Below are 26,416 nucleotides of genomic sequence, written 5' to 3'. Positions count from 1 at the left end.
GAAAAGGATTCTATTAATCAAGCCAGAAGTTTGTCAGGCTGTATGCTCAACACGCTCATATGTTCCTGTGTAGTGGGTCCCTTTCATACATATGAACACTCAAGAAAACCACAGAGTTGTCATTGAGCACTTAAATCAGCGGGGTTCAGGAAAGAGCAGAGAGGATCTGGTAAGAAATTGGGTAAAGTGCTTTTTCATGGAGACACTGATGGAGTCATGCTTTTTAAGGAATGAAATGAATACTCAGAAGCAAGTTTAGATATGCCAGGGCATTTTGAGGCAAATACTTAATAGTAGTGTTGGCTGGTGGTGTATCTTTGGTAACCATGGTGAAGTTGGATGCATTTAAACACTGTGTTAGAAATTGCTCAAGGATGAGTCAATAGTGAATTTCTTTGGTGAAACTGGGTTGAAATACTTGAGTCTGATTTGGAAATCTCTGCTTGATGACTTTGGAGTCACTTAAGTTTTAGCTTATGTGAACAATCCTGTTTGTCATTTTCAGAGGAAAAAAAGATAAAGATAGCATAAAACAAGTATGAAAGGCCAATATGTCTCAAGGGCAATTTGGATTTCTTAAATGAGGTTAAGTAACAAAACTCCACTGATTTCTCAAAATTATAACTATATCCAAGGGTTATAAGCAACAGCCTTCTTTTTAGAGATGAATAGGGTACATGAAGATCTCATGAATGAGTTTGTGATTATGATTATTTTAATGTGGCGTGATTCTTCTACTAAAAATAATAAATGTATTACTATGGTAAATTTCATTAACTAATGAGGTGTCAAAATCTTTTTAACTTCCTGGGTCTTGGGAAAGATATATCTGCTCTTCTTTCCTTTTTTTTTTTTTTTGTTTCAAATTACTGTTGCTATTTAGGGGACAGGAAAAGCAGATGTCACTATAAAACCTAAAAGAACATCTTTTAAACAAAGGACAATGGCATATGGGTTCTAGATCTGTTATGTGATTAGAGGCTCCATACAATTGAATATTTTTCCCCCCAGTGAAGGTAGGAAAACTCCACAAAGGGTTGTCTAATGCTTATGCAGGTATCAGAACTTGTGTGGGATTCTCATTAAAGATATTCACCATAATTGATCAATAGGAAATTAAGGCTTAAAAACATGTTCTACACTCAGTGTGCTGGAACTTTATAATCCCAGGATCTTAAAAGTTCAAGGCCAGCCTGGGTAAAGGCAGCAGCCAGAAGCTATATCAAAAACAAATTAAACCAATAGGGCTAGAGGCACAGACCCAGTGTTAGTGTACTTGCCTAATACGCAAAAGGTACTGGGTTTAATTCCTAGTTCCAAAAAAAAAAAGAAGAAAAAGAAGAAGAAGAAGAAGAATCTAAGGTTTTCTATATTATCCAAGTTTGGAGAAAAAAACATGCTTCAGATATGAAAACCCTCTTTATAACTATCCCCAGTTCTGGGAAGGATTTTGATATTCATAAAAATTATATATTTATATAATTTATATAATTATATATTTATAAACAATTACTTAGAAGTGAGGACAATGAAGAACATAAAAGATTGAGGAAGAAAATGTATCTTTGACGTTGGAAGAAAAGTAAATCTTGGAAGAATTTAGTAATCAGCCTACTCTTCTTTTGATAGTACAAGTATTTAGAAGAACATAAAAAAAATTAGTTAGGCCAGGAACCTCTTAAGAGGCATGCCCTACAAAGTCAATCTAAAGTCAGTAAAGGAATAGCCAAACCTAGTTTAGTGTTACTCACACAGGGCATTTTTTTTTCTTCCAGGAAATAGCCTAATATATGAATAGTGGGTGGTAAAATTCTCTTGGGCAGTAATTGACAAGAGTAGGTCAAATTCCTCAGTTTTTTATAACCCAATCCAGCAGGCTGGTAGACACATGAAGACTTGGCTATGTTAATATGGAAGGGGTTCTGCCTCAGTTTATTCTCAATCAGCCCATGCCTGGGAAAATTAAGCTGTTTACCTGTGAAAAGTATACCTGATACTATTTAAGTCAAAGGCTAAAATGATAAACAACCATGAAACTTTGTAGCCACTTAAGGGCATTCTGTGATATTAATGTGATATTAGAACACTTTTCTTCTATACTATGTTCAAGCTTCAAAACATAACTTTCATGGCTGGACAAGGCAGAGTACAAATGTGTATACCTGTACAAAGTGTGTGTGTGTGTGTGTGTGTGTGTGTGTAAGATAAATAGAATCAGTATCCAACAGACTAACAGCAAAAAAATCCCCCACAAATTGTCTTAAGTATATGTCAGAAAAAAGTATATAAAGACCCTCAGAGTCTGCTAATATGAAGAGAATCCATTACTATTCCCCATTGTTTCCTTTTTCACTGTTGGCTGTCACAAAAACAGCTCTTGGGAGAACAGCATCGCTACTCAAGTATTAGAGAAACACTTGTTAGATTCAATTACTGTCTTCCCAAACTTCAATTACAATGACACTTTTCTAGACACTTTTCAAAGACAACCTCCTGCAAGACTTTAATATAACTAAATGCCCTGATTCAAGGATTTTCACTACAAAGAAAAGTCTAGTTGCTGTTTTGTGTTTTCAGAAGCAGCCTTGTTTTTGTCACTAGGCTGTTCTTACGCTTGGAGACATCGCCCCCTGCTGTAAGAGATCTTTAGCTACAGAAGGATGAGAAAAAAGACAATTAATAAAATGAAACTTTATTTTAAAATAATATACATATCACTCATTCCATTTTATATTTGTAGTGCATAGCTATGTGTGGAAGGAAGCACATAGGAAATTAAACATAAGAAATAAAGATAGAAGTATATATGCAAAGATATTCTATGTATCTATAAACAGGCTTGGAGATATCAAAAACAAGATTAAAAATCATGCAAAAATCTATTTAAACCATGGTAGGCAAGTGCAATCCATAAAAGGTATGGTTTTCTAGATACAAAACTCTACATGTTCTTTGGTTTGAAAATAATACAAATGTGTGGCTTGGCTTTTATGTTCCAAGACAAAGATCAATAAAAGTAAAAAAAAATGTGCATATTGTTATGCCATATGTGATAGTAAAATATTCAAGGCCACAGATGGAGGTCATAAGCTTACAAAAGAAGAATGAGAGCTAAAGTAAATATAGAGAAATGCAATAAAAAAAAATGCCACCTCTGCCTAAATCAGGAAACAGCAAATACATAGGCATTAAAACAGCTAACCACACCATGCTGAATTTTCATTTTCTCTGATAAAAAGTACTCACTGTATATTATAAAGTTCAGTGAATAAGATGAACAATAAATGTAAAGTATTGGCCTCAGGGCAAATTTCATTTCCCTTTCATTTTATACATGAATGAAAAAAAAAAGAGTATAGAATTAGAAATGCTCTCCATTTCATTCAGGTCACTATCTTTAATGTTTAATTTGGCACCAGGATATAGCAACATGAAGACTAATTAAAAGCAAACTTTCAACTAAGATTTCACATTAGGAAATCAAATGTTCTTCACCATTATAAAAATCAAATGCTTAAAGCAGGTTTTAAAGTTAGGATAGAAAAATCAATAAGGAAAAAAATTACAGAGAACAGAATATTCTGGTTGCCTTTATAAATTTTTTCCCCCTTTTATTGTTTTGAAATTGCATCCTATTGTTGAAATGCAGGCCGCTTTGGATTGTTACAGCTCAGTATTGCTTGGCGCTCACCTCCTAAGACAACATCCTCTTACACTCAACTGAACAGAAAACCATCCCTTCCACAGGCATGAACTTCTGTCCAATGAGACACTTGCTGCAGCAAGAGCACAGAAAGCACTCAGTGGACGCGTGCCAGTTGAAGTTGTTGTAGGTCACCCTCTGAACTTCCGGATCAATGGCATTGTGGCATCCTTGACACACCTGTTCAGAAATAAAACAAGCAAGGGAAAGGGAGTGAGGGATTCAACTACGCCAGGAACATTTTCACCAGGAGATAAGCTGAACCAATGTTTACCTCAAGAATACACAACCGAGAGTGATCTCTCAGTGAGCCTCTTTAGCCAGGCATCATTAGTGGGGACTTATATGCTGAGTACAGCAAGAAACAGCAAGCAAATCCAAACAGGTGATTTGACGCTTGCAAGATATCTCCATGGTGTTTAAGATGAAATGTCTTGACACCAAACTTCAAAACACTGCATTGGTTCCAGTGTATTCTATTAGAATAAACTGCACATCAGTAAATAAAAAGAAGCTGACAAGATGATATTGTTTCACTTATTAAAGCTTTGAGGCAGTAATTTCACCAGTCTTGCCTATGACACACGAGATTATTAACCCCACTGATTTCTAGACACTAGTAAATTAAAATCATGTTCAAAGTAATTAAGGACTCAATTAAAAACCTGGACAGCATTTGAGTTTGCACTCAAAAATATGACTTGTAGTGAATTAGCTTCTGTTCTGTCATAAAAAGCAATTAAGTTTATGTATAACCTTATATATACATGTGTTAAATACACAAATAACTTATACACATATACTCATATATACACATATATACATTTTTCTTCCTAAATATATGAAGAAATTAAGAAACTATTTTCTATTATAGCAGAAAACAGACCAACTGAAATCTTCAAAACACTATTTTATTCTTTTTTTTTTTTTTTGGTTCCTGTCGTGGGGCCTAAACTCTGGGCCTGGGTGCTGTCCCTCAGCTCTTCAGCTCAAGGCGAGCGCTCTACCACTTGAGCCACAGCGCCACTTCCGGCTTTTTTCTTTTTGCTTATGTGGTGCTGAGGAATCGACCCAGGGCCTAATGCATGCAAGGCAAGCGCTCTACCACTGAGCTACCTTTCCAGCCCCCAAAACACTATTTTATTCTTTAACTAAGACTTTCCCCAAATTGATAGCTGATGATGATCTATAACTACTATGGTTTGTTGCAGATAACACAACTCAAAAAAAAAAAAGCCAGATGTTGGTGGCTCAAATCTCTAATCCTAGCTACTCAGTAGGCTAAAATCTGAGGACCCAGTTCAAAACCAGTAAAGAATCAGAAGCAGAACTATTCCTCAAATGGTAGAGTGAGAAGTTCTGAGTAAAAAAGCCAAACAAGAGTGAGGGTTCAAGCTTTAGTACTGACACACACTTTTTAGCATGGATGTATATTACCTATATCTTGGCAGGCATGTCTGTGTAAGCAATCTCACATTAAGTACCTGGTCCACACAATAAATCTAAATATGCAGGTCAAATTTGGCTAGATTAAATCAATTCAATGAGAGTTTAAGAAACACATTATTTAATCTCATGGAGCAAAACCAAAATCCTACTGGGTCCAGTAACATGAATAGAAACTACATACATTTAAATAGGGCTACAGATATAAACAGCCACTAAGTATATGTACTCAAATAGGATCTGATCTATACCCATGAGATTAATCAATCTTATTCCCATTAAGGATTTTCCCAAGTAGAATTTATAATCTTATATTATAATCAGGCAGGAAGAATGACCTATTTAGAGGTGGCTCACAGTCAATACATGTATTGTTTTGGAAGTGCCTGGGTTTTAATGCCCTAAGGTGAAATCAGGATTGACTGCCTTCTGCACACCCTTCCTTTTTTTGTGGTGCTGAGGACCAAATTTAGAGCCTTGAACTTTCTAGGCAAGCAATCTTCCACTGAGCTAAATCCCCAAAATGAGAAGAAACATTTTGTTTTCTTGTGGTGCTAAAGATATAACCCAGAGGGTTGTGAGTGCTAGGACAGTGCTCATCTCCAGCCCTGTCCCCATTTTTAAGAGGCTTAAAAGGGCATAAATGCAAGTCACAAAACAGGCTGAGACAATGATGTCTCCACAGATTCTCACCACGGCGTGGTTCTTCACGTAGCAGGGCTTGCACGTGGGCTTGTCGCTGACCATCACATATATTTCACCTGCGAGGATGTTGTCACAGTCAAAGCAGCAGAAGTGTTTCAGATGCCAATTCTTGTTTTCTGCTTGGGTATATTCATTGCTGAAAATCAACTGCAAAGAGGAAGAAAATATGGTTCTTGGAGCTTAACATCTGAAAATGATACCATTAAGCTTAGATTCATGTTATTATTTAGTCCACATCAACCTTTAGTTTCAGGATAGTCTTTCATTAGTCAACAACACTAAGACAGATACCCAGAATGAAAGAAACCAAAAGTTTCTCTCATGTCATTTTTGGATGAAAACCAAGCAATGAATACTGAATTCCTGCTGCCCTCTGGATACGGCAGCTGTGAAGGGACACATGCAGGATCTCCTTGCGGATGGCCTCAGAGCATACCTCATCACAGCCCGCACACCGGGGCTTCTCGCTGTCACAGTAATGTCGGCCACAGTACAGCTTCCCGCTCTTCCAGAAGTATATCATGTCGACCAGGAGTTCACTACAGCTGCTGCAGGTGAAACAAGCGGGGTGCCACAGTTTATCATAGCCTGCCCTCTCGGCATAGATGGCTGGGTCTCCTTCTTTCATAGCCAGTTTGCAGCTGTGGCAGGACTAAAAGGCAACAATGGCATTCATCAGTCTCAGCTTTGGGAGGAATTCGGACCAACAACTTCAAGGGAAGAAATTTCTACTGCAGCTATCGATCGGTATTATCTAGACGATAAATGAGGTGTTGATACTTGCACATATTCCCATGTCTTGTCTGTCTCTAGGCTGTTCAGTTTCCTTTTCACTCTAATTATAATAAAGCACTTTCCTGAATCGAATTCACTTATAGGAAAGGGTGATCATAATTTTCAACTGAATTTTACCTGAGTTCTTGCAAAAATGAGTATCTTAGAGCTTATTAGTAAATTCTCTTTAAGACTAAACCTCATTCCATTGGTTTTAGGTGCTCAATGGATCCATGAAAAACAAAGCACAGTAAGTACAGTTTTTATGGTTTCTCCACTTGTGTCACAATTGTCTTCTAATTTCAAATCATTAGAAAAATACTTCACTAGATACATAGGAGGATTTTGAGAAGGCAGAAATGGGACAATATTGGCTGGAGACTAGTCAGGGCTAAAGTTAGTATAAGACCCTGTTTGGAAAACGAATTACAATCAAAAGACTAGGACCAAGGATCAAGTGGTAGAGCCCTTGTCTAGCAATCACAAGAACTTAAGTTCTATTCCCAGTACCACTGAATAAGCATATAAACACAAATGAATGACTGAATGAATAAATATATAAAATTTATTTTGAAAATATAGCCACACAAATTTAAGTCTGAAATTTAGGCATAGTCTCATAAGCAAGGCTGAATTAATCGAAGCATATATTATTCTAATTTCTGGGAAGGAATAAACACCAAAATTATCTTTAGAAACTAATAGTAAACTGGGATTTTGTCTTCGAACAGGACGCCAAGGCTGACGACTGTGTATACGTAAGTTCACGGTTATTCAGACAAGTTGGCTTTAGAAGTTTCAAACTCTGAGACAAATGCATACTAATTTTGGTAAGTCTTTCCTATATCTGTTATTTTTAGAAAATGAGGAACAGCACCACATAAAAGATGGAAGAAAGGGAAAGAACCTGTAAAATATACAAACTAGACCAACAGTGTGACCAATCTACTTACATATTGGGATTTTTTGTTGTCGGAAGACTTCTTCTCCAGGGCTCCCATTGCTGTTGGGGTGCTTCTGTCCCCGCCAGAGATATGTACTTTGTCACGGCCGTGGGCATTCATCTCACAGGGGAGTGTGACATCTCCTACTCCCAGAGCCTCATTCTTGTATTTCTTCACAAACTGCTCCATCTCCTTCACCTCGCTGGCAGACAGTTCATGGCATTTTGATGGATCTTGGTCATGTGCAGGGAGCTGCTTTGCCAGCTGCTTCTTCCGGTACTGTGCCCCCTCGGAGCCTGCCACTGGTTGCTTGTCTTTAGGCAGCATCTGCATGTACTGTCTAGCCTGAACCAGAGGGAGACCCATGTTAACTGAGAGAAGCAGCCCTGGCCATTAGACCGTGCAATCTTTCATAGCAAACATCAGGAGCAAGTTATTAAGAAAGAAGCAGGTTTTATCCATTAATAAGAATTTATCCTCATCCTGTAAAAATACCTTGAGATGTTTTAATGCACTAAAAATGGTACTTTAAATAGATTTAGTGGGAAAATCAACATATTTTCCTCTGTGAAATTAATTCTTGTCAGTTTGTAAAAACAACTGGATTATTACTTGTCTAAATCAATGTCAGATTGAAATGGATCATAACTGTCTTGGGGGGCACTGTCAGAATGGCCTATGGATCAATAACAGTTCATTGTATAAAAATATCACAAGATTCACTTTAAGGATCTAACCAACCTTCCTAACAAACTTCCAAAATGCTTCATCTAGCTTTCATTATAGTGGAAAGAGCCTGATACCAAACTGCATTTTTTGGCCTTATATAGTAAAATATTTTTTGTCCAGGCAGAAATTCCACTCTTTAGATATTCCATACTATTTGGACAGAAATTTTCTCAAGTATAAACCAGAAGAATTACTAGATTGACAAATATCTGATGTTCATGTCATCATTAAAAATGTTAAATTTCCCACAAATAAATTAAAAAACTCAGATCTAGGTAGTCTATGAGATATTTAGTTTCCAAAGACTGTAATGGTAGGAAGAAGTTAAAGTAATGGCAACTTCAGAAAAATAATAGATGTAGAATATGTGAGGTTGACCAGGTCACTTAGGAAAGTGTCCTAAATACATAGTCCCAGGAACTTCAATAAATTAAACCTTCTTCCAATATTATTTACCAATGCCTGATTGTGGACAGGAGGAGCCCATTCATAGGTAACCGTATTGATGGAGACATTCTTCTTGGCAGGAACAGGATTAGTCAATATCATAACATTGCGCTTATACATGGGAACGCCATCAGATTTTAGCTTTGCAATCAAGGTGGTATACTTAGTGTCTTCAAAAAGTTTCCCCACTTTTTGATCCTCCTCATTGCTCAAAAGGACATCATGCTCTTCTTGGCCACACTTGCAGTTACGACATACTTTTCTATAATTTAGGAAATAATGAGAAAGTAGTTATGTATGGTGAATCAATAGTAATAAAGCATGAGCATGCATTTATGGTTCAGAAAATACTTACAAAATATATTCTCTATATAAAGGTATGTATAGTCAAGCCTTTTTTCACACAAGGAGGAATAATATTCATAAATTTAAGAAGAAATTAATGCAAAAATATGTACTTGCTTTGTAAGACTGAAAAATTAGGTGATGGCTAGAAAGTTTCACAGGGTTATGTCTGACTCTGACCTGTACTCTGCAATCTCACCAAAATACATACATGCATACATATATACATACGTGCATGTATATATACAAGCACCAAATCCTAGTATCCCTCCATAAAGAGACAATAAACACAAAAGAGAAATAAATTTGAGGTAAGGAGTAGGTGCAGAGAAGGTTGGTAAAAACCTCCAAGTTATCCATTAAGCCTCAGACTTATCCATTAAGTTTGAAATACCTGTAAAATAGAGAAAAGAAGAAGTTGAAAAGAGAGGGAGAATGCAGTCAAGAATTCAATGTGTATCCTACAAAATCTAGAGGGAGACCAAAAACTAAACTATTGAAAGTTGCCGGGCACCCGTGGCTCACACCTATGATCCTAGCTACTCAGGAGGCTGAGATCTGAGGATTGCAGTTCAAAGCCAGCCTGGGCAGGAAAGTCCATGAGACTCTTATCTCCAATAAACCACTAGAAAACCAGAAATGGCACTGTGGCTCAAGCGGTAGAGCGCTTGCCTTGAGCTGAGGATCTGAGGGATAGCCCCCAAGCCCAGAGTTCAAGCCCCACGACAGACAAAAAAAAAAAAAAATTAATAAATAAATTATTGAAAGAATCAACAACTTCATAAATAAGAAAATTAAGCAGATAATTCTCCAAAAAAAGAAATACAAGTGGCAATAAATACATGAAGAAATGCCCAGTATCCCTGTTAGCAAAGAAATTAAATAACAAAAAAACTGTAATTACATCTCACTTGTCAGAATGACTATAATCGAGCACACAAACAAGTGCTGATGAGAATATAAAAGTTGGTAAGGATGTAAATTAATTCAAGCACTATGGAAAGCAGTGTGGAGCTTCCTCAAAAGAACAAAAAATGGAATTACCGGGCTGGGAAGGTGGCTCAGTGGTAAAGCGCTTGCTTTGCATGCCTGAGGCCCTGGGTTCAATTCCTCAGCACCACATAAACAACAACAAAAAAAGCCAGAAGTGGCGCTGTGGCTCAAGTGGTAGAGCGCTAGTCTTGAGCTGAAGAACTTAGGGACAGCGCCCAGGCCCAGAGTTCAGGCCTCACGACCGGACCCCCCCCCAAAAAAAAAATATAATCTAGTGAGCTATTCTTGGGCATGTATTCAAAGTAATATAAGCCACGATATAATACAAGCACCTGTATTACTATGTTTATTGCACTATTTTTAACAATCTTTGGAAATAGTCCAGGTGACTTATAACAGATGAACTCTTTTTTTTCCAGTCCTAGGGCTTGAACTCTCTAGCACTGGGTGCTGTCCCTGGGCTCTTTTTGCTCAAGGCTAGCACTCTTCCACTTGAGCCACTCACAGCATTACTTCCAGTTTTGTCTGTGATTAATTGGAGATAAGAGTCTCATGGACCTTCCTACCCAAGTTGGCTTTGAATTGCAATCCTCAGATTTCAGCCTCCTGAATAGCTGGGATTACAGGTGTGCGCCACCAGCACTTAGCTCAGATGAACAAATTTTAAAAACATAAATGAATGGATGTATATATTTAAAAATGTGGTATATATACAAAAGCATTATTTATCCATAATAATAAAATTATGTTATTTGAAGGTAAATGAGTGGAAGAGGCAGAGATCATAATATTAAGCAGAGTAAGCCAGACTCAGGGTACATATTTTCTCTCATAGTGGAAGCTAGACCTATATATGTTCATAGCACGTGTGTACACATATCCATCTGTATGTACATGTATACACACATGTTATAAGCACAAATGTGTATGTTTACAGTATGTGTGTTTATAACATATACCAGGTATACTTAGCACATAACTCCAATTAATGAGAAATTATCTTATTATTAATATTGTTAAATCGGTACTAGTTAGAACCATGAGAAAATGCAAAAGCAACAGAATTTATCAGAATAGACTGTACTGTAGTTATTTACAGATAGTATGACTCATTAAAAAATAACTGTACTGTATTATCATTAAGAAGAGTTCAATAACTCATAAATGTTATAGACCATGATAGATAATTTGCTCCAGGAAAGTTAGAATGTGTTTGTGACTTTAACTGAGCATCACTATCCCACAATACTGTGAAATTTGGGAAATTATGTAACCACTTAATCACAATACAAAATTTGAAAAAAAAAAAAAGAAGAGTTCAATAGATTTTCTCAAGTTAAAATTTAGCAGGATGCTGGTGGCTCATTCCTGTAATCCTAGCTACTCAGGAAGTTGAGATCTGAGGTTGTGGTTCAAAGGCAACTTGGGCAGGAATGTCTGTGAGACTCTTATCTCCAATTAACCACCAGAAAACTGGAAGTTGAGCTGTGGCTCAAGTGGTAGAGCGCTAGCCTTGAGCTGAAGAGCTCAGGGACAGCACCCAGACCCAGAGTTCAAGCTGTACAACCAATGGGGGAAAAAAATGAACATAAACCATAAGATTTCCCTATACCTGAAACAAAACAAACAATAAAACCTTAAACGAATCTTTGCCAAATAACAAATTATCAAATAACTACATATTTTTGTGTCCTGAGTTTTCTTAAAATTCTTCTCAGTACATAAATTCAAAATACTGGATCTTATTTGGAGTGTGAAAGAGAGGAAGGAAAAGAGAGAAGGAGGAAAACACAGGAGCAGCTTTTGTCCTTGTGTGCACATTCGTCAGGAAACTTTATTTGGTAAAAAAAAAAAAAAAAATTGTGGAGAATTGGCATATTTTATTACAGCTATAAAAGATTCTTTCTTCCATCTGGTTATCTCATACTCCCATCTAGTGGAAAGAAGTATATTATTCTACTATACAGTGTGGTCTTTATTCTTGTTCTTCAGTTACCAAGAACAATGGAATTATTTACAAAACTTTCACATTGCTGTTGGCTCAAAGTTAAAATTATATCTTCCTGGGTGGTAAGAATAGGTTGAGTAGGAATTTATCCCTTCATATTGCTAAATAGATCCTTATATGGCGGTAAACTGTGGCATGCATCCTAATAATGAGCAATGTGATTGCCTTAAAGATGTAGGACATAAAGTCTGGACTTTGAAAATGTTTATGGTCAAGTTCTACACTATAACATACTGAAAACTAAGGAGTCAGGTTTTAGACATTGAAAAATGAACAATAAAAGACAAAGTAAAGGAAACAAAGGCTGCTGGTTTCTAAAGCATGAGCAATAGCAAGCTAAAGCATAGTTAAACAAATTATATTTCCTGTGAAAGTCCTAAATATAAATGCTTCTTTTAACCATCTCTACAATTGTTTCTCTTGGCCACTTTATGGCAGATTCACATTTGGAAGTAGCCTATTTTTTCTTATGCATCCAATGTACATGTATTTGACAAGTAAAATCAGGTTAAAAAAAACACAAAACACAACACACCAGCAATAGTGATAAGGAGAACAGAAATAACTGAAACAGTCACATGTGCTCAATTATCAGCTTTCTAAAGGGAGAAATCCTATGGTTGCTTCATTAATGATTTTTAAGTCTGAACTGTAAGTGTACCCAGTCTTTTGTATTCTCATTCCCACATGTGAGTTCGGGTTCAAGAATGTTTGGTAAGAATGTGACTCAGAAATGACACGCTGGTCCATTGGGCTGGGGCTGTCATCACAGTAACAGCTGGAAGTGACCACATCCTTTCAGCAACCTTACACTGCAGTCCCACTTCCAAATGAGAAGAGCCAGATACAAACCACTCTGCAGCAAAGACACCCATAAAATCAGGTCCAGGCCCCAGGGGCTAGCCACTGTGGAAATCTGTGCATTTACTGCTTAAAAGTTTAAAATTGTTTTAAAATTTTCTCTCGTGGCTTTACGCTACAGTGTCATTTATGGGGGAAATATAGAGGAAGCGATTCAGAATTAGTTAAAAGATAGAGAGGTAGCCTGGGAAGGCTTGTAGTGTATGCGTGTGAAAGGGTAGGAATTTGTACTAAAAAGTTATTTATACAAAAAATGTTTAGTAGCTAATACACATACATATGCAAAACACTAATATCCAGGACAAGCCAAAACTGTACACTGAAAACTTGATGTAACAACTTGAAAATTCTTGAGTTAAATCAGAGGAAGAGAGAAAACCACAGAAAAATAGATTTAGAGTCCCAAGCTAAAAGCAGTGAAGAAACTTCCATCTGCCTGAGAGTTGTTTTTGTATCGCTATTCATAAAATTTGTTATATTTCCAGCAAGTAGCAGAAACGAGAGTGTCTTGACATGCTGCCAGTACTCACAGTGATTTAAAGGCAAGGCCAGGGCATGGCTACAAACCGTAATTTAAAAGGGCTGGACGCTGGCTGCCCTTCTGTAACAGGGATATACATATATGGACTTGAACATGGGTCTCTGTTCTAGCATTCAACACAAGTATTAAGCCATTTATGGTGGGGAATTGTCACTTTTCTGCCAGCACTCATTAATTAGAAATTCTGAGCAGATGCACAGTAATAACTTTGGTGTTTTTTTTTTCTTTTTCTAAAATGTAACTTTGTGGGGTTTTTTTTTTGGGTCCGGTCGTGGGGCCTGAACTCTGGGCCTGGGCGCTGTTCCTCAGCTCTTCAGCTCAAGGCTAGTGCTCTACACTTGAGCCACTTCGAGCTTTTTCTGTGTATGTGTTGCTGAGGAATTGAACCCAGGGTCTCATGCATGTAAAGCAAGCACTCTACCACTGAGCCACTTTCCCAGCCCCTAAAATGTAACTTTTATTGGAAGATTTTTGCCCAGGTAAGGCAAAACAGTAATTTTTAATTATTAATAATTAATTAATAATCACTTCTGTGGTAAGCAATCTATGGCTACAATGATATTTCTATCTATATGTTGCTAAATTCAAGAGGATATTATTAACTATGAATTACTTGAAATCTTGGGTTTGCCTCAGACATTTCAGAAATATTTATGTCTAGATATAGGTGAATGAATAGTAGATTTTTCCCCCCATAGTCATCAGGAGTTGTCAAACTTCCTTCTTCCTCTAGTCTGGAAATCATCGGCATATTGAAGAAGGGGAGGACTCACATTTAAAGGACTTCATTGTTCACCAGGATGTGTACGTCACAAAAAGGACACTTTGGAGAGGACAGCCTGGGGAAGTTCAGAGTCCCCTGGCTGTAGAATAAAAATGTAAGTTCTAGTTTCAAACCTGTCATCTAGACTCAAGTTCAAAATCAGCTTTGCCATATATAAACCATCTCATTTTTTAAATTTATTTTTATTGTCAAGGTGATGTACGGAGGGATTACAGTTAGGTAACTATAAGGTAATAAGTACATTTTTTGTCAATCTTGTTACCTGGTCCCTCACTTTTCCTCCCCCGCAACCACCTCCCAAGTTGTACATATTATTTCTAATATACTGTCTGTGAATATCACTGTTGCATTGGTTCCTCCCTTGTTCTTTGTCTTACCATTCTGTTGTTCTCTTTCCCTTCCCTAATTTAGACAGATATACATACAATATCAGAGTGCCAAAATCAAATACAGTGACAACAGGGGATAATATTCTCTTCACTCAAGATTCTCATGTGCAAAAAGAGTATTAGGAAAATTAGGTACAATCAGGTACATAAAGTTCTGTGCTAAGCAGAATCCTAAGACAGATACTAAAACCTTTGCCCTGACACCACTCCCATGTTTATTTTACTGTATATGATGAATGGGAGATTATCTAGGTGTGCCTAAGCTAGACATGTCTGTAAAAAGCAACATATTTTCTATGGCTAAAAGGAGAAGAGGACATCCGAGAGATCAGAACAACAGAAAGGACTCTAAGTACAAGAACAAAGCGAAGCTGGCATCAAGGGTAGATGGAAGGGTCTGTATGTCAAGGAAAGGGTAGCTTCCTGAATTTGAGAGCAACCTTCTGCTGATAAACGTAAAGGAAACAGGAACTTTAGTTCTCCAACCACAAAGAATCAAATTCTATCAACAGCAGGAATGAACTTAGAAGCATATTCTTTTCCTGTAGTTCTGGGTCCCAGGACGGAGGGAATGAGCTTGGCCAACCAACACCCTTTCCTTCCTACTCAGCCAGACTTTCAACCTCCAGAATAAATAGGTGCTGAGTTAATGGATAGATGTTTCATTCTCCTACATTGGTGATTTGTTTTGTAGTAACAAAACCATTTTTTGTAGTAACTATTTCAGGTGCTTCTGATACTCTACACAAGACTTGTTGATAAGTTCTATTTCTATTAATAGCCTAAAAGCAAAAGCAAGTCATTTTGACTTTTCGGAGTTTTAGTTCTTTGATCTATAAAATAAAGTTTGCAAAGTTGCAAAGTAGCAATTTCTACTCTAAATTTTCCTAGGTTTAAGAATTCATTTTTTTAAAGACTTTTTCAACTTTTGTGACATATTCTCAAGTGGTTTCTTCTATTCACCCCTCTTAGGTAATTCTCTACCCTTCAGTGGACAGGGCTAGCCCTCAGGAGGCTGCCCGCACCAGTGAGCAACCTGGTTCTCAGCAGTGGGGTGACAGGAGGTGCAGCTGGAGAGCAGAGCAACAAGGAAGTATGAGCTCTGAATAGTTACTTCCTGACTTCTACAGTGTATTCAGTAGGCTAAAGGGGAAAGTGATCTCTCAGTTGGAGGTGTGTGGGTGTAGGGGAAAGAGATGTTACTGTCTAAAGACATATCCTATCCTTATCCCCTAATGTGACAATAGTGGATTTAAGGGTTGTTTTTAGGAGGTATAAAGTTCAATAAGGTCATAAGAAAAGGGTAGATAGATTTGTGACTAAGTAAGAAAAGGATAAGCGAATAATCTCTTTCTCAGTCTCTCTCTCTGTCTCTCTCTCTCCACACACACACACACACACACACACACACACAAAGAAAACCATGTGAGGATTCATGATATACAAAGTGGCTAAGTTGGGTGTGACCATTGCCTCATGTCAGTAATCCTAACTACTGAGGAGGAGGAGGCTGGTATCTGAGAACTGAGGTTCACAGCAAGCCAATGCAGATGAATATGCAAACATTTGTTTCCAACTGACCATCACACACACACACACACACACACACACACACACACACACACACACACACACACACACGGGGGAGGGGAGGGGGGGTTTGCTGAAATGGCCATGTGGGCCCTGTGGTTTATTAAGTGGTTTAAGCCTTGAATGAAAAAGCTAAGCAGAAGTATAAGGCTCTAAATTCAAGCCCCAATACCATCACACAAATCACTCTTCTCACACAGACACATACACAGGAAAGAAGGAAGGTGGCTGTTTACAAGGCAGAAAGAAGACCTTTATTAAAACTCAACTATTTAGTTTTTAGACTTTCAACTCTCTAGAAAGCAAATGATGCTTAAACTACCAGATCTATGATGTTTTGTTAAAATGTCCACAGCAGAATAATTAGGGTATAAGAAATACTTCTCAGAGGCAGTGCTACAGCAAGGCTTTTTGTTTCCTGGATTTGGGAGGTAGGGTCTTCCCAAGCAAGGACACAAAGAATTAAGATATTCAGAAAATTTCAGGAAGGAGCAAGGATCATATAATGCTCAGAACTAAGTGAGGGAGGCTGGAAAAGCAAACAGAAGCCAAATGTTGAGTTCTGCCTGCCATCAAAGACCAAAGATTTTGCCTGAAAGAGTAAGTCCAGTGGGTTCAAGCTATAGGAAGACTGTACTAGCATTCATTTCCCCATTTTCAACATACCTTTCCACAGTTACATGGAAGGCCTACTGGTAAAGAGGTGGAGGGAGGACAGTTAAACTCAGGTTTGCTAACTGTCTGAGAAGCTCAAAGAAACTTCGAAGTCAAGGATCACCACAAAGATGAAGGAGGAGGCTAAGTGGGAAGCAAGCCCTGTGACCTTGTACTACAGGTGCAATCTTTGTTATACTCAGGACTAATAGTCTAGAATATTTTACCTCAAAGACATGGCTGGATCTGGAGGTCAAAGATATCTGTCTCTGCTCTTCCAGTTACGGTAAAATAAAAAGTCAGGAAATGATCAAGAATATAACAGAGAAGTATGTCTGGACTCATGCCAAGAAGATGACAGAACTAAGAAAAATGATCTGGATGGATTATATCAATGCCAGCTAAGTTTAAGGCCAGCACCCTAGAGTTTTATGACTCTTAGACTCAAAGTCCATACCCAGTTTATCAGACGAACTTATATAATGAAACAAAAATAAAAAGGTGGTTTCATGTCATAGAAATTTGCTCTTGCCTGATATTTTTTAACCTGAAAGTGTTACATATTTCAGTAATCTGAAATATGAAAGTAATATAGACCAAACAAAACAGAAATTATTTCTTAGGAATAGCCTTTTAAAATCTTATTAGCAGTATTTTGGCAACTATGTGGTTGAGCTAAAAAGATACTACTATTACAAAGTAAAAAACATGTCCAGCAGAGGGCGCGGGAGTTCCCTTCAAATTGCTATGCATCAGAGAAAGTGCTGGATACAGAAGTGGAATGGCCCAGTATCTTTTGGTTATGCATCCATGCAGCCGATGGAAAATGAAAGGTGTATATGGGCAGAACATATTCAGACCTTTAAAATTAATTATATAATACTATTTACATAGTATTAGGCATTGTAAATAATCAGTAAGTTACATGCAAACATTACAACTTAATATAAGACTTGAGAATCGGTTGATTGTGGTACATACAGAAACTGACTCTCGAGGGGTAACTGTATTGTAATCCATTAAAACTATTTTGTGTTTAGACTCCAAGAGGCACATGACTAACTGCTGGGTGCTCTGAGAGGCAACACAAAGAAGATCTACTTAAGCCTGGAATTTGAAAAAATTCCCGAAAAAAGCTCTCTAAAAATACTGTATCATCATTTCTGGGAAGACAGCAGTTTCTGTTATTATCATTGTTTTAAAAACAAATAATTATTTCTTAAGAATTATTAAATAAATTAACTCTTAAAGAAGTCTAATAAACTCACTTATTCTTATACCCTCCTTTAACTGACACAGCTATAATGGCTGATTAGACTGTTTATTCTAGAATTTCCTATGGAAATCTGTAATACAAAAGTAGTTGTCAAGTGATGCTCATCGTTACAATGCAGCTGCTGGTCTCTTATTATTTAATTGATCGGTTTTTTTCTTCTAACAAGAACATGCTGATACTAACTTTGAGCAGACACATAAACTACCATAATGATCATGATAGGCACTAATTAAGAACAGATACATTTCTTATAAGAATGATACACAAAAAAATTAGTTGTAAAACATTCAAACAAGCCAGATATTTTTGCCTCAAGCTTTTAATCCTAGTTACTCAGGAGGATCGGAGAATGCAGAGGATCACTGTTTAAAGCTAGCCTGGGCAGAAAAGTCTGAAAGACTCCATCTCCAAAATAACCAACAAAAGGCAAAGCTGAAGCTTGGTTCAAGTGGTAGAGATATCAATTGAGCAAGCAGGCCACGCAAGTGCAAAGTCCTGAGTTCAAACCTCAGAACTCAAAAGAAACAACATTAAAATAAGACCTATCAAAAATGTACATTTTTATCCAAGAGCTAGTATATAAGTAACTATTTTGCAGATACACATACTTTATTCAAACCAGGACACTGGCAATAAATTATTTTTTTCTTAAAAATATGTAAATGTTAAATTAAGTATTCATACTTATTATTCAGTGCAAATTACAGAGATGAGATGTGAGAAGCAAGCAATGGTGAAGAATCATGATTAAATTAATTAATAATCCAAGCAATTACCACAAACTTATTTGCTTACTCAAAAAAGGAATATTCAATATTTTACACTAATAGGTAAACTGAAAAGCAGTGAATAAATCAAACAACTCTAAATAGAGTGTTTTTTGTCTAATCTACTCAGTCAAAACTAACCAGGAGCCAGGTACCAATGGCTCATGCCAATGGCTCATGCCAGTAATTCGAGATACTCAAGAGGCTAAGCTCTAAGGATCATAGTTAGAAGCCAGGACAGTCACAAAAGTCCATGAGACTCTTATCCCCAATTAACTACCAGAAAACTTGGCGCTGTTGCTCAAAGTGGTAGAGGGGTAGCCTTGAGTGACAAAGCTCAGGGACAGCACCCAGGCTCTGAGTTCAAGCCCCATGATTGATTAAAAAACAAAAACAAAAACAAAAAAAAAACCTGACCCAGGAGCTGGGCTCTGGACTCTGGTGGCTCACATCTGTATTTCTAGCTACTAAGGAGGCTAAGATTTGAGGATCACAATTTGAAGCCAGCTGAGGCATATACACGTCCACAAGGCTCCAGGTCTGAAAATAACCAGCAATAAAGCTAGCCTGGAGGCAAGACTCAAGTGACATATCACCAGCCAAGCAAGCAAGCCAGTCCTGAGTTCAAATCCTCATACCAGCAAAATAAGCAAACAAAAAAAACAGATTAATGACCAGAATATAGAGCAGCTTTACTCTTCATTCATTTTTCAGAAAATAACAGCCCTGCAACTTAGCAACAATGCTTAAGAACATATAAAAGGTCAGCACTATCGGAAACCATAAGGTGAAAGGTGCCGATGCTGTACTCTTCAAGACATTACCTCCAGAAGTGTAGTTCAAATCCTTCACATTCTTTGCACTTTAGACAGGGGGCTCCAAATCCTTGTTCATGGCCTAAGCCCATCTGTTAAAAGGAAAACAAAGTGGACCTATTATTATGTATGAGAAAAAAAATCTAAAAAATGCAATAAATTGCACTTTCAATTCCACTTAACACTCTTGTTGATACAACTTTCAAACAAATATTTTATGAGTATCACATTGTTTATCTAATGATGATACCCAGGTATGTAAATGGCAGTTCCAAGTACATAGATAACATGCTTTATATTCTCATTGCTTTTGATCATAGGAAAACATAAAAATACAGCTGTTTGGAAGACTATAAATATTGTAAGTCACAGAAAGTCATGAATTTATGTCATGGCCAACCTGTTTGTGATATAGTAAGATCTGAGTGCAAAGCTTAAAGAGCAACCTGGACACAGATGTCATATTTTTCAGCAAACAACTAATGTGTGAAAAATATTATTTTATATTATGTGAAAAATGCTATTTTATTTTATGTGAGAATGCTATTTTTACATTAAGAAAAATGTAACAATCATAACTACAAAAGTGTTTGGATGCCAAGAATGGATTATTTCTTGTTGGTTAAACCTTCAAAATCTCATATAATGTTTCTTTTATATTAATTCTCCATTTTAGAAATAACTTCACTCCAGAGATACTTCAGAACTTGGATCAGATCAAAATGTCAAAGAGGGTTAGAAAACAGATCCATGTGCAGATCCTTGATTTAAGGCCTGAGCTCTAACGCCCATGGATAGAGTGCTTACCAGGGTTGGAAGATCATCTATATTATCTTTATGATAGTAAATCATTGTTTTTTCTTTAATATATGTACCAAGGATTCTTGGTAACTTGCTGATAAGTGGCCTGATAAGCTGAAGAGGTGCAGTGGATAGAGAGGAAGGGCACAGCAATGTAATCTCCTCTGTCAGAGTACTTAAGAGTAAGAAGGATCAATTGGCTGTGCAAAAGCACCCGAGCAAACCACCAGTGACAAGATTACTCTGTATTTCAAATGTCAAATTGTAACTTTTTCCCCAATGCCCCCTTTTCTAACTTTATCAAGCTTAATCTGTATGCAACCAAAACGACATTATAATAACATTCCTTAGAAAAGCAGCCTTGAAAAAGCCCCAAAGTGTCAATGCAGCCCTTCGTTTCTCTTCCGGATGAAAAGGACCATTGCCAGAATACTAGCTAAAGTGTAAATATCACCAAAAGTATGGTGATGAAGTAAATATGATCGCCTTCCCTATTTCTAAATGCAACTTGAAAGCTCAGCTAGTATAACAAGAACCTGGATTTGTCAACAGTGTTTACATTAAAGAACTCATGGGGCAATTTGCAAAAGGACGCCGTGTTTCTTTTCTACCTACTTTTAATTTTCTTACAATAGATAATCAACTTATGTATTAGAGTTATTAGAACTGGTTGTGTTTCTGAATATCTTCTCTTCTAAAGCACTGCACACAAGACTACGAATTTCAGGTGAAAAATCAGAAAACACAAATTCAGAAAAGAGAGTTGATTTCTTCTCGGCTAAAACTCTGTCTGGCTCTAAATGGAGTTTCCTTTCTGACTGCCGGACAGAGGAAGGAGTGCCAAGGTGATAAGGAGTAGCCTTTTTGTGGCAGACAGGTGTTTTGTTCTACTTACTACTTCTTTCTTAATGAAGGAAATACACCATCTTGAAGCATGCCACATCATATTTGGGGCTGAATTTTATTCAGCCATCAAGAGAAATGGAATTATGTCATTTGCAGGGAAATAGATGGATCTTGAATTAAAAAAAAAAAATCATACAGAGTGAAGTAAGCCAGGCCCAGATAGACAAAGAGCCAACGTTTTCCTCTTATAGACCCAAAATACTGCCTCTCTTGTAAGTACACACACACACACATACATATACACACATATACAATCAAGCTGACTAAAGTACAGTAGATGCAGGAGTGATACTCTATGGTGTAAAACCTATGATCAATGAACAGTTTAACAAAATGATATTCAGGAATGATGGAAAATAACTTAAACTGAAAGCACTCACCTTTACAACTGTCCTTGTGGCTGACCCCGCTGAACCATCTCCCCTCCCCTTCCCCCTGAACAAACATAACTGGTGGAAGAGGGCCTGAGAGAAAGGCCAGGTCTGAGGCTAACACTCTTGGAGGACATAGGAGCTGTTGAGACCTTAAAACTCCTCAGGCAAAATAACCTGTTCTTCCACCTGCCTCCATCTCAACTGGCTTCCACTTGCCCGGCCTGACTTCACTTTTTCTGCCTAATACTTTAAGAGACCCTAGTTGTGGGGGGAGGGGTGCTCCATCTCCCCTTCAGCTGGGCTGAAGGAAACTTGGTTGCTCTTCCCAGGGTTTCCTAACAAAGAAAACCTGTTGGACTGTAGAGTACCTTTGTGCCCTTTTTCTTTTTTGACAAGGAAACTGAAATGTGTTTCGAATGGGAGGCTGAGGGATGAATGCACAAGGAAGTAAGGGACAAATAGTCATAATAATGTACATTTATGGAAACAGAAATGGAAAATTTGATGGGGTAGTTGGGGGCAGAACGATGGAAGAGGTGACTGATGAAAGTGCGCTTTACACATAAATGTGTGTTAAGTCCTAAGACCCTTGTCCAACCATTTGAAGATGAATACTTTTTTTGTAAAAAAAAAAAAAAAAAATGAAAGTGAATTCAGCTTCCAAGTAGGCTCTTTCCAGCACCAATTGTGACTGTGGACAAACTGTAGCTCCCACATTTCCCCACATGCTCAGACAGGGGGAGCGTGCTCGGGAAATGTCACAGGCTACAAGTAAATGCAAGAGGGTGGAAGGAGGTCACAGCACTATAACTTGCCATAACCCCAGGGAAGTGGGCCTAATTAAAAACAAAGACAAAGACACCCATTTTCAAGATCATTGTCAGCGAATAAAATTCTTTTTCTAGGGGAATTTCAATATGAGAAATTATTTAAGACCTAGCTGAAGGTCTCTCTTAGACCATATTACTGTGTGAAAACTTCTGAAGTCTGCATCTTTTTTCAACTTCCATTAGGATGAAAAAAACAAATAATCAAATGCCACCTAAACAAGAAGGACATTCATTCATACTCTACAAACTTCAGATAAAGGGGAAAAATTTAAATTCTATTAATGTGGTTAAGTGAGTGTAGGATTCAAAACTAGCACCTTCCAAAACGGATTCTCATCCCTTTTGGGTTGTTATTAAATGGCCCCAGGTTTCCCTAGCTCTTTTTAGTTCCAGGATACAAAAGACCCTATGTTCTTAGGAGTCCATCATCCTCCTTACATTATGCTCAGGATTCCTTAAGCCAGGATCCAGAATTTCTTAATATCACCTCCTTTCTCTCTATCCTTGGCACAGACAACACCTTCTGGCTCAGATTCGTCTCCTTCTCTCAAGAGCCATGGCTATTATTATTGGATTTACAAAGTTATAGGTTAGTTCCTGTTTAGTGTCTGTGTTTGAGAATACTTTGTGAGAATTAAGAATAAGGAATGTGTTATTTAATAATACCCAGGATGCATTCGGGGTGTGGAAAACTGAGGAAAAGAGGTGCCAAGAAGACATCATCTTGTAAGCAAAGGCAAACTGGCTGCTTTAGAAAGTGAAATCCAGATCCTTTGATAATAAATGTTTGAGATACGTGTTTGTATGTTAAAAAAATAAAAATGGTTGGCTAAAGAAGACTCAAGAAAACTACCAGTGTCATAGTCAAGTTCAATAACTTTTAGATGTCATTTCTTCCCCCATCTAGTTAATAAAGGAATTGAATTAAATTGCCTTCAAGAAAAATTTTAATTCTACCATTATGACTGAATTATACTTTTAATTCTACCATTATGACTGAATTATACATCAGGTAACCTATATTAGTTGCTATTTGACTTGGTCTACATAGAGAATTATTTGAGAAAGCTAGTATATAAGTGACTCTTGTATGTCAGAATCATTTGGAACTCGGTTTGGAGAAAGTCTGTCAAGTACAAATAGGAAACAAAAGACTTCAGCTGTGAGTGATACAACTCACTTCGCTGGTATGTAATTATTTCCCCAGTAATGTGAATGGTATTCCCTACACGTCCATACTTAGTACTTAAAAACACATGGTTTTCATAAGCACACAGTCCCAAAGCTGTCTACTTCATATAATTTTAGTAACGCATTCTGGCCAGAGTCAATACAAAGATATGACAGATTAATTTTTCTTCTTCAGTGCCCAAGAAAACAGGTCCTCTGGATTAACTATATTCGGAGAAACACAGTCAGGCTTAAGAATACTTATCAGGATCCTCTGAAAAAAATTAAAATGTCCCATAATATTTGTCCTAAAATACAGGAATGAATCTTTTTTTTAAAAAAAAATCTTTAAGTAGATATGCAAGGAAGTTTCTATTAACAAAACAGCTTATGAATACATAATACATGAATGCATCCTGATCAGTGTCACCTTTCACCCAGCCCACCCAATCCACCCCTTCCTTCACTCTTCTAAATTTTGTAGGATATCCATTGAATCCTTGACTGCATTTCCCCCCTCTTCTCTAGTTCTTTACCCTTAAACCCCAAATCCCATCCCTTTGAAGTACCTGCTTCTTGGTGTTTATTTTGTTGAACTTTGGGGCTTTAAAAAACATATCTATTATGTGCTCCAGAACTTACACTTCCATAATTTGCACCTCCCCAAACTGACCGAGCTCCTTTCCCCTGCTTATTTTTCAGAAAAGATATGGGAACAGAATAAGTTTCTCCATATTCATCTTTTCAAGCAACCAGATAGGTTGGCAACATTTCAAGTGACCTTCCTGACCCAGGAGAGGGTATTGCATGTCAGATACTTTAAAGAAAAAGGGGGGAGGGTATGAAACATCTGGTATTTCAAACATGGTTTGGGTTGATTCGGATCTGGAAGATATTATGCAGTATTCAGGGTGAGATCATCTGATTCATACTGTTTTCATCATCAAATTTCCCTCTGGAGCAAAGAATCATATACAGTTACTAAGCAAGTAAGTGTACTAAGACTTCATTAATCACTTTGGAATGAAGTTTTCCAAGGCAGATTATATAAAATATACACATTTTCTTTCTCTGTGTCTATAAGTGTGCATGCACACATTCACATACCTGCCTGTAATAGACATGCATGCGTGCATGTTTGTGTATATGTGTGTATGTGTGTTTGTGTGTGTGTGTGTTTCATATTAAGCCTATGATGAAGCATTTTAGATCCTGATCACATAAATGGGTATCCTGGATAAAAGACCTACATTTCTAAATAATACCAGCACATTGTTCTTTCAGAAACCAAATGTAATCTATAAAGTTTGTCACCTCCTATTCAGTACATATTGATTAATTTCTGACAAGAGAAGATAAATTGTTTCAATTTCTTCATATCATTGCCTGTTTCCTAATTTTTACTAAGACTTCTACAACAAAAAAAGAGAGAAGAGGTAGATGTCACAGAAAATTAAACCTGGCTGTGAGCTTTCTCCAGACAGTGCCTACATCAAGGCGAAGCCAGAACCCTTCAGCATGGAAGTGATACCATCATTTCTTCTAGATTTCATTCTTTGGCAGCAAATGAACAGGTCTAGCTCATACTCAAGTAGAGGGAACACACAAGGGTATGAGTAAGAGTAATGAAATCATTGGAGGCCATCTTTACAGGCAGAATACTACATTCTCTTTGTTTTGGTTTTGAACCTAAAGACTAAATGATTTGTGAGGAAGCACTAGACATATTATAAATGGAGAGGGGGCTAAAGAAATTGGTAATTTCTTTGGCTTTAGTTTTTCGTTTCAAATTTAAATATCCCTTCACTCAACTAAGCATAGTAAAATAGAATCTTGCTCCTTTCTTATAAATACTTTCCCTTCCTCTCAACGTGTTAGTTGCTTACACAGTAAGGGCCAAGAAACTGTCTTATGAATGTCAGGGTATGTTTTTACCCTCTAAATCTCATTCTCTTTTTCACTATATACATACTTATAAACACTTGTATGTGCACACATATATACATAGTCACAATTAGGATTATAAAATATTATGACCCAGATTGGATTAGTAAAAAAATTCCAGAAATATATTTAAGAGAAATTGTCCACAATTTTAGAATATGTTTTTATTTTCCTTAAAGAATAGAGAAAAAATTAAAAAAAAGGAGCATGTAAATTTGTCTGGAGCTGGAATTAGGTAAAAGAAAACCAACACAGAATTTCTATACTATCAGGATGTTAACTGCTTGGTTCAAATAAACAGAGTGCTTATAGCTGAATTCTTTCCTTCCCATTCTACTTGTCTACTCAAAAACTAACTTTTTTTCCTCACAGTAGTATGAGGAACAAGGTAATCAAATGAATACAGAAATGTATTCTGTCTCCCTAGTTTATATGGGTTCCTTATAAACATTTTCTAACAGACTACTATAAAATTCCTTTTATAACATGCTCACCAATAGAGTATCTCTTTTGTAAACTACAAAGAAATGGCCTCCACCAGCATCTGTTACTTTGAAAAAGACAATGAATGCTATAAAGGTGTCACAATGCTATAAAGGCAATGACTTGTTGAAATGACT

General features: G+C 37.0%; 1 protein-coding gene across 1 annotated transcript in view; it reads right to left on the bottom strand.

Annotated features, from left to right (window-relative positions):
• Nucleotides 1-3,607: 3,607 nt before the first annotated feature.
• Tes (testin LIM domain protein) overlaps nt 3,608-26,416 on the bottom strand; it is a 37,217-nt gene continuing 14,408 nt past the window's right edge. Inside the window, exons 2-7 of the mRNA XM_042696013.1 lie at nt 19,781-19,863; nt 8,758-9,010; nt 7,582-7,917; nt 6,291-6,506; nt 5,843-6,001; nt 3,608-3,883 (exon numbers count right to left, since the gene is read on the bottom strand). Coding sequence (XP_042551947.1) covers nt 3,695-3,883; nt 5,843-6,001; nt 6,291-6,506; nt 7,582-7,917; nt 8,758-9,010; nt 19,781-19,863 — 1,236 coding nt within the window. The 3' untranslated portion in view covers nt 3,608-3,694. The remainder of the gene's footprint in view (nt 3,884-5,842; nt 6,002-6,290; nt 6,507-7,581; nt 7,918-8,757; nt 9,011-19,780; nt 19,864-26,416) is intronic.

Source organism: Dipodomys spectabilis, unplaced genomic scaffold (genome assembly GCF_019054845.1).
Source record: "Dipodomys spectabilis isolate Male_0828 unplaced genomic scaffold, ASM1905484v1 ptg000197l, whole genome shotgun sequence".
NCBI classification, from domain to species: Eukaryota; Metazoa; Chordata; class Mammalia; order Rodentia; family Heteromyidae; genus Dipodomys; species Dipodomys spectabilis.
Note: the sequence above shows the minus strand (reverse complement) of the source record. Positions and strands in the feature narration are given on the sequence as shown.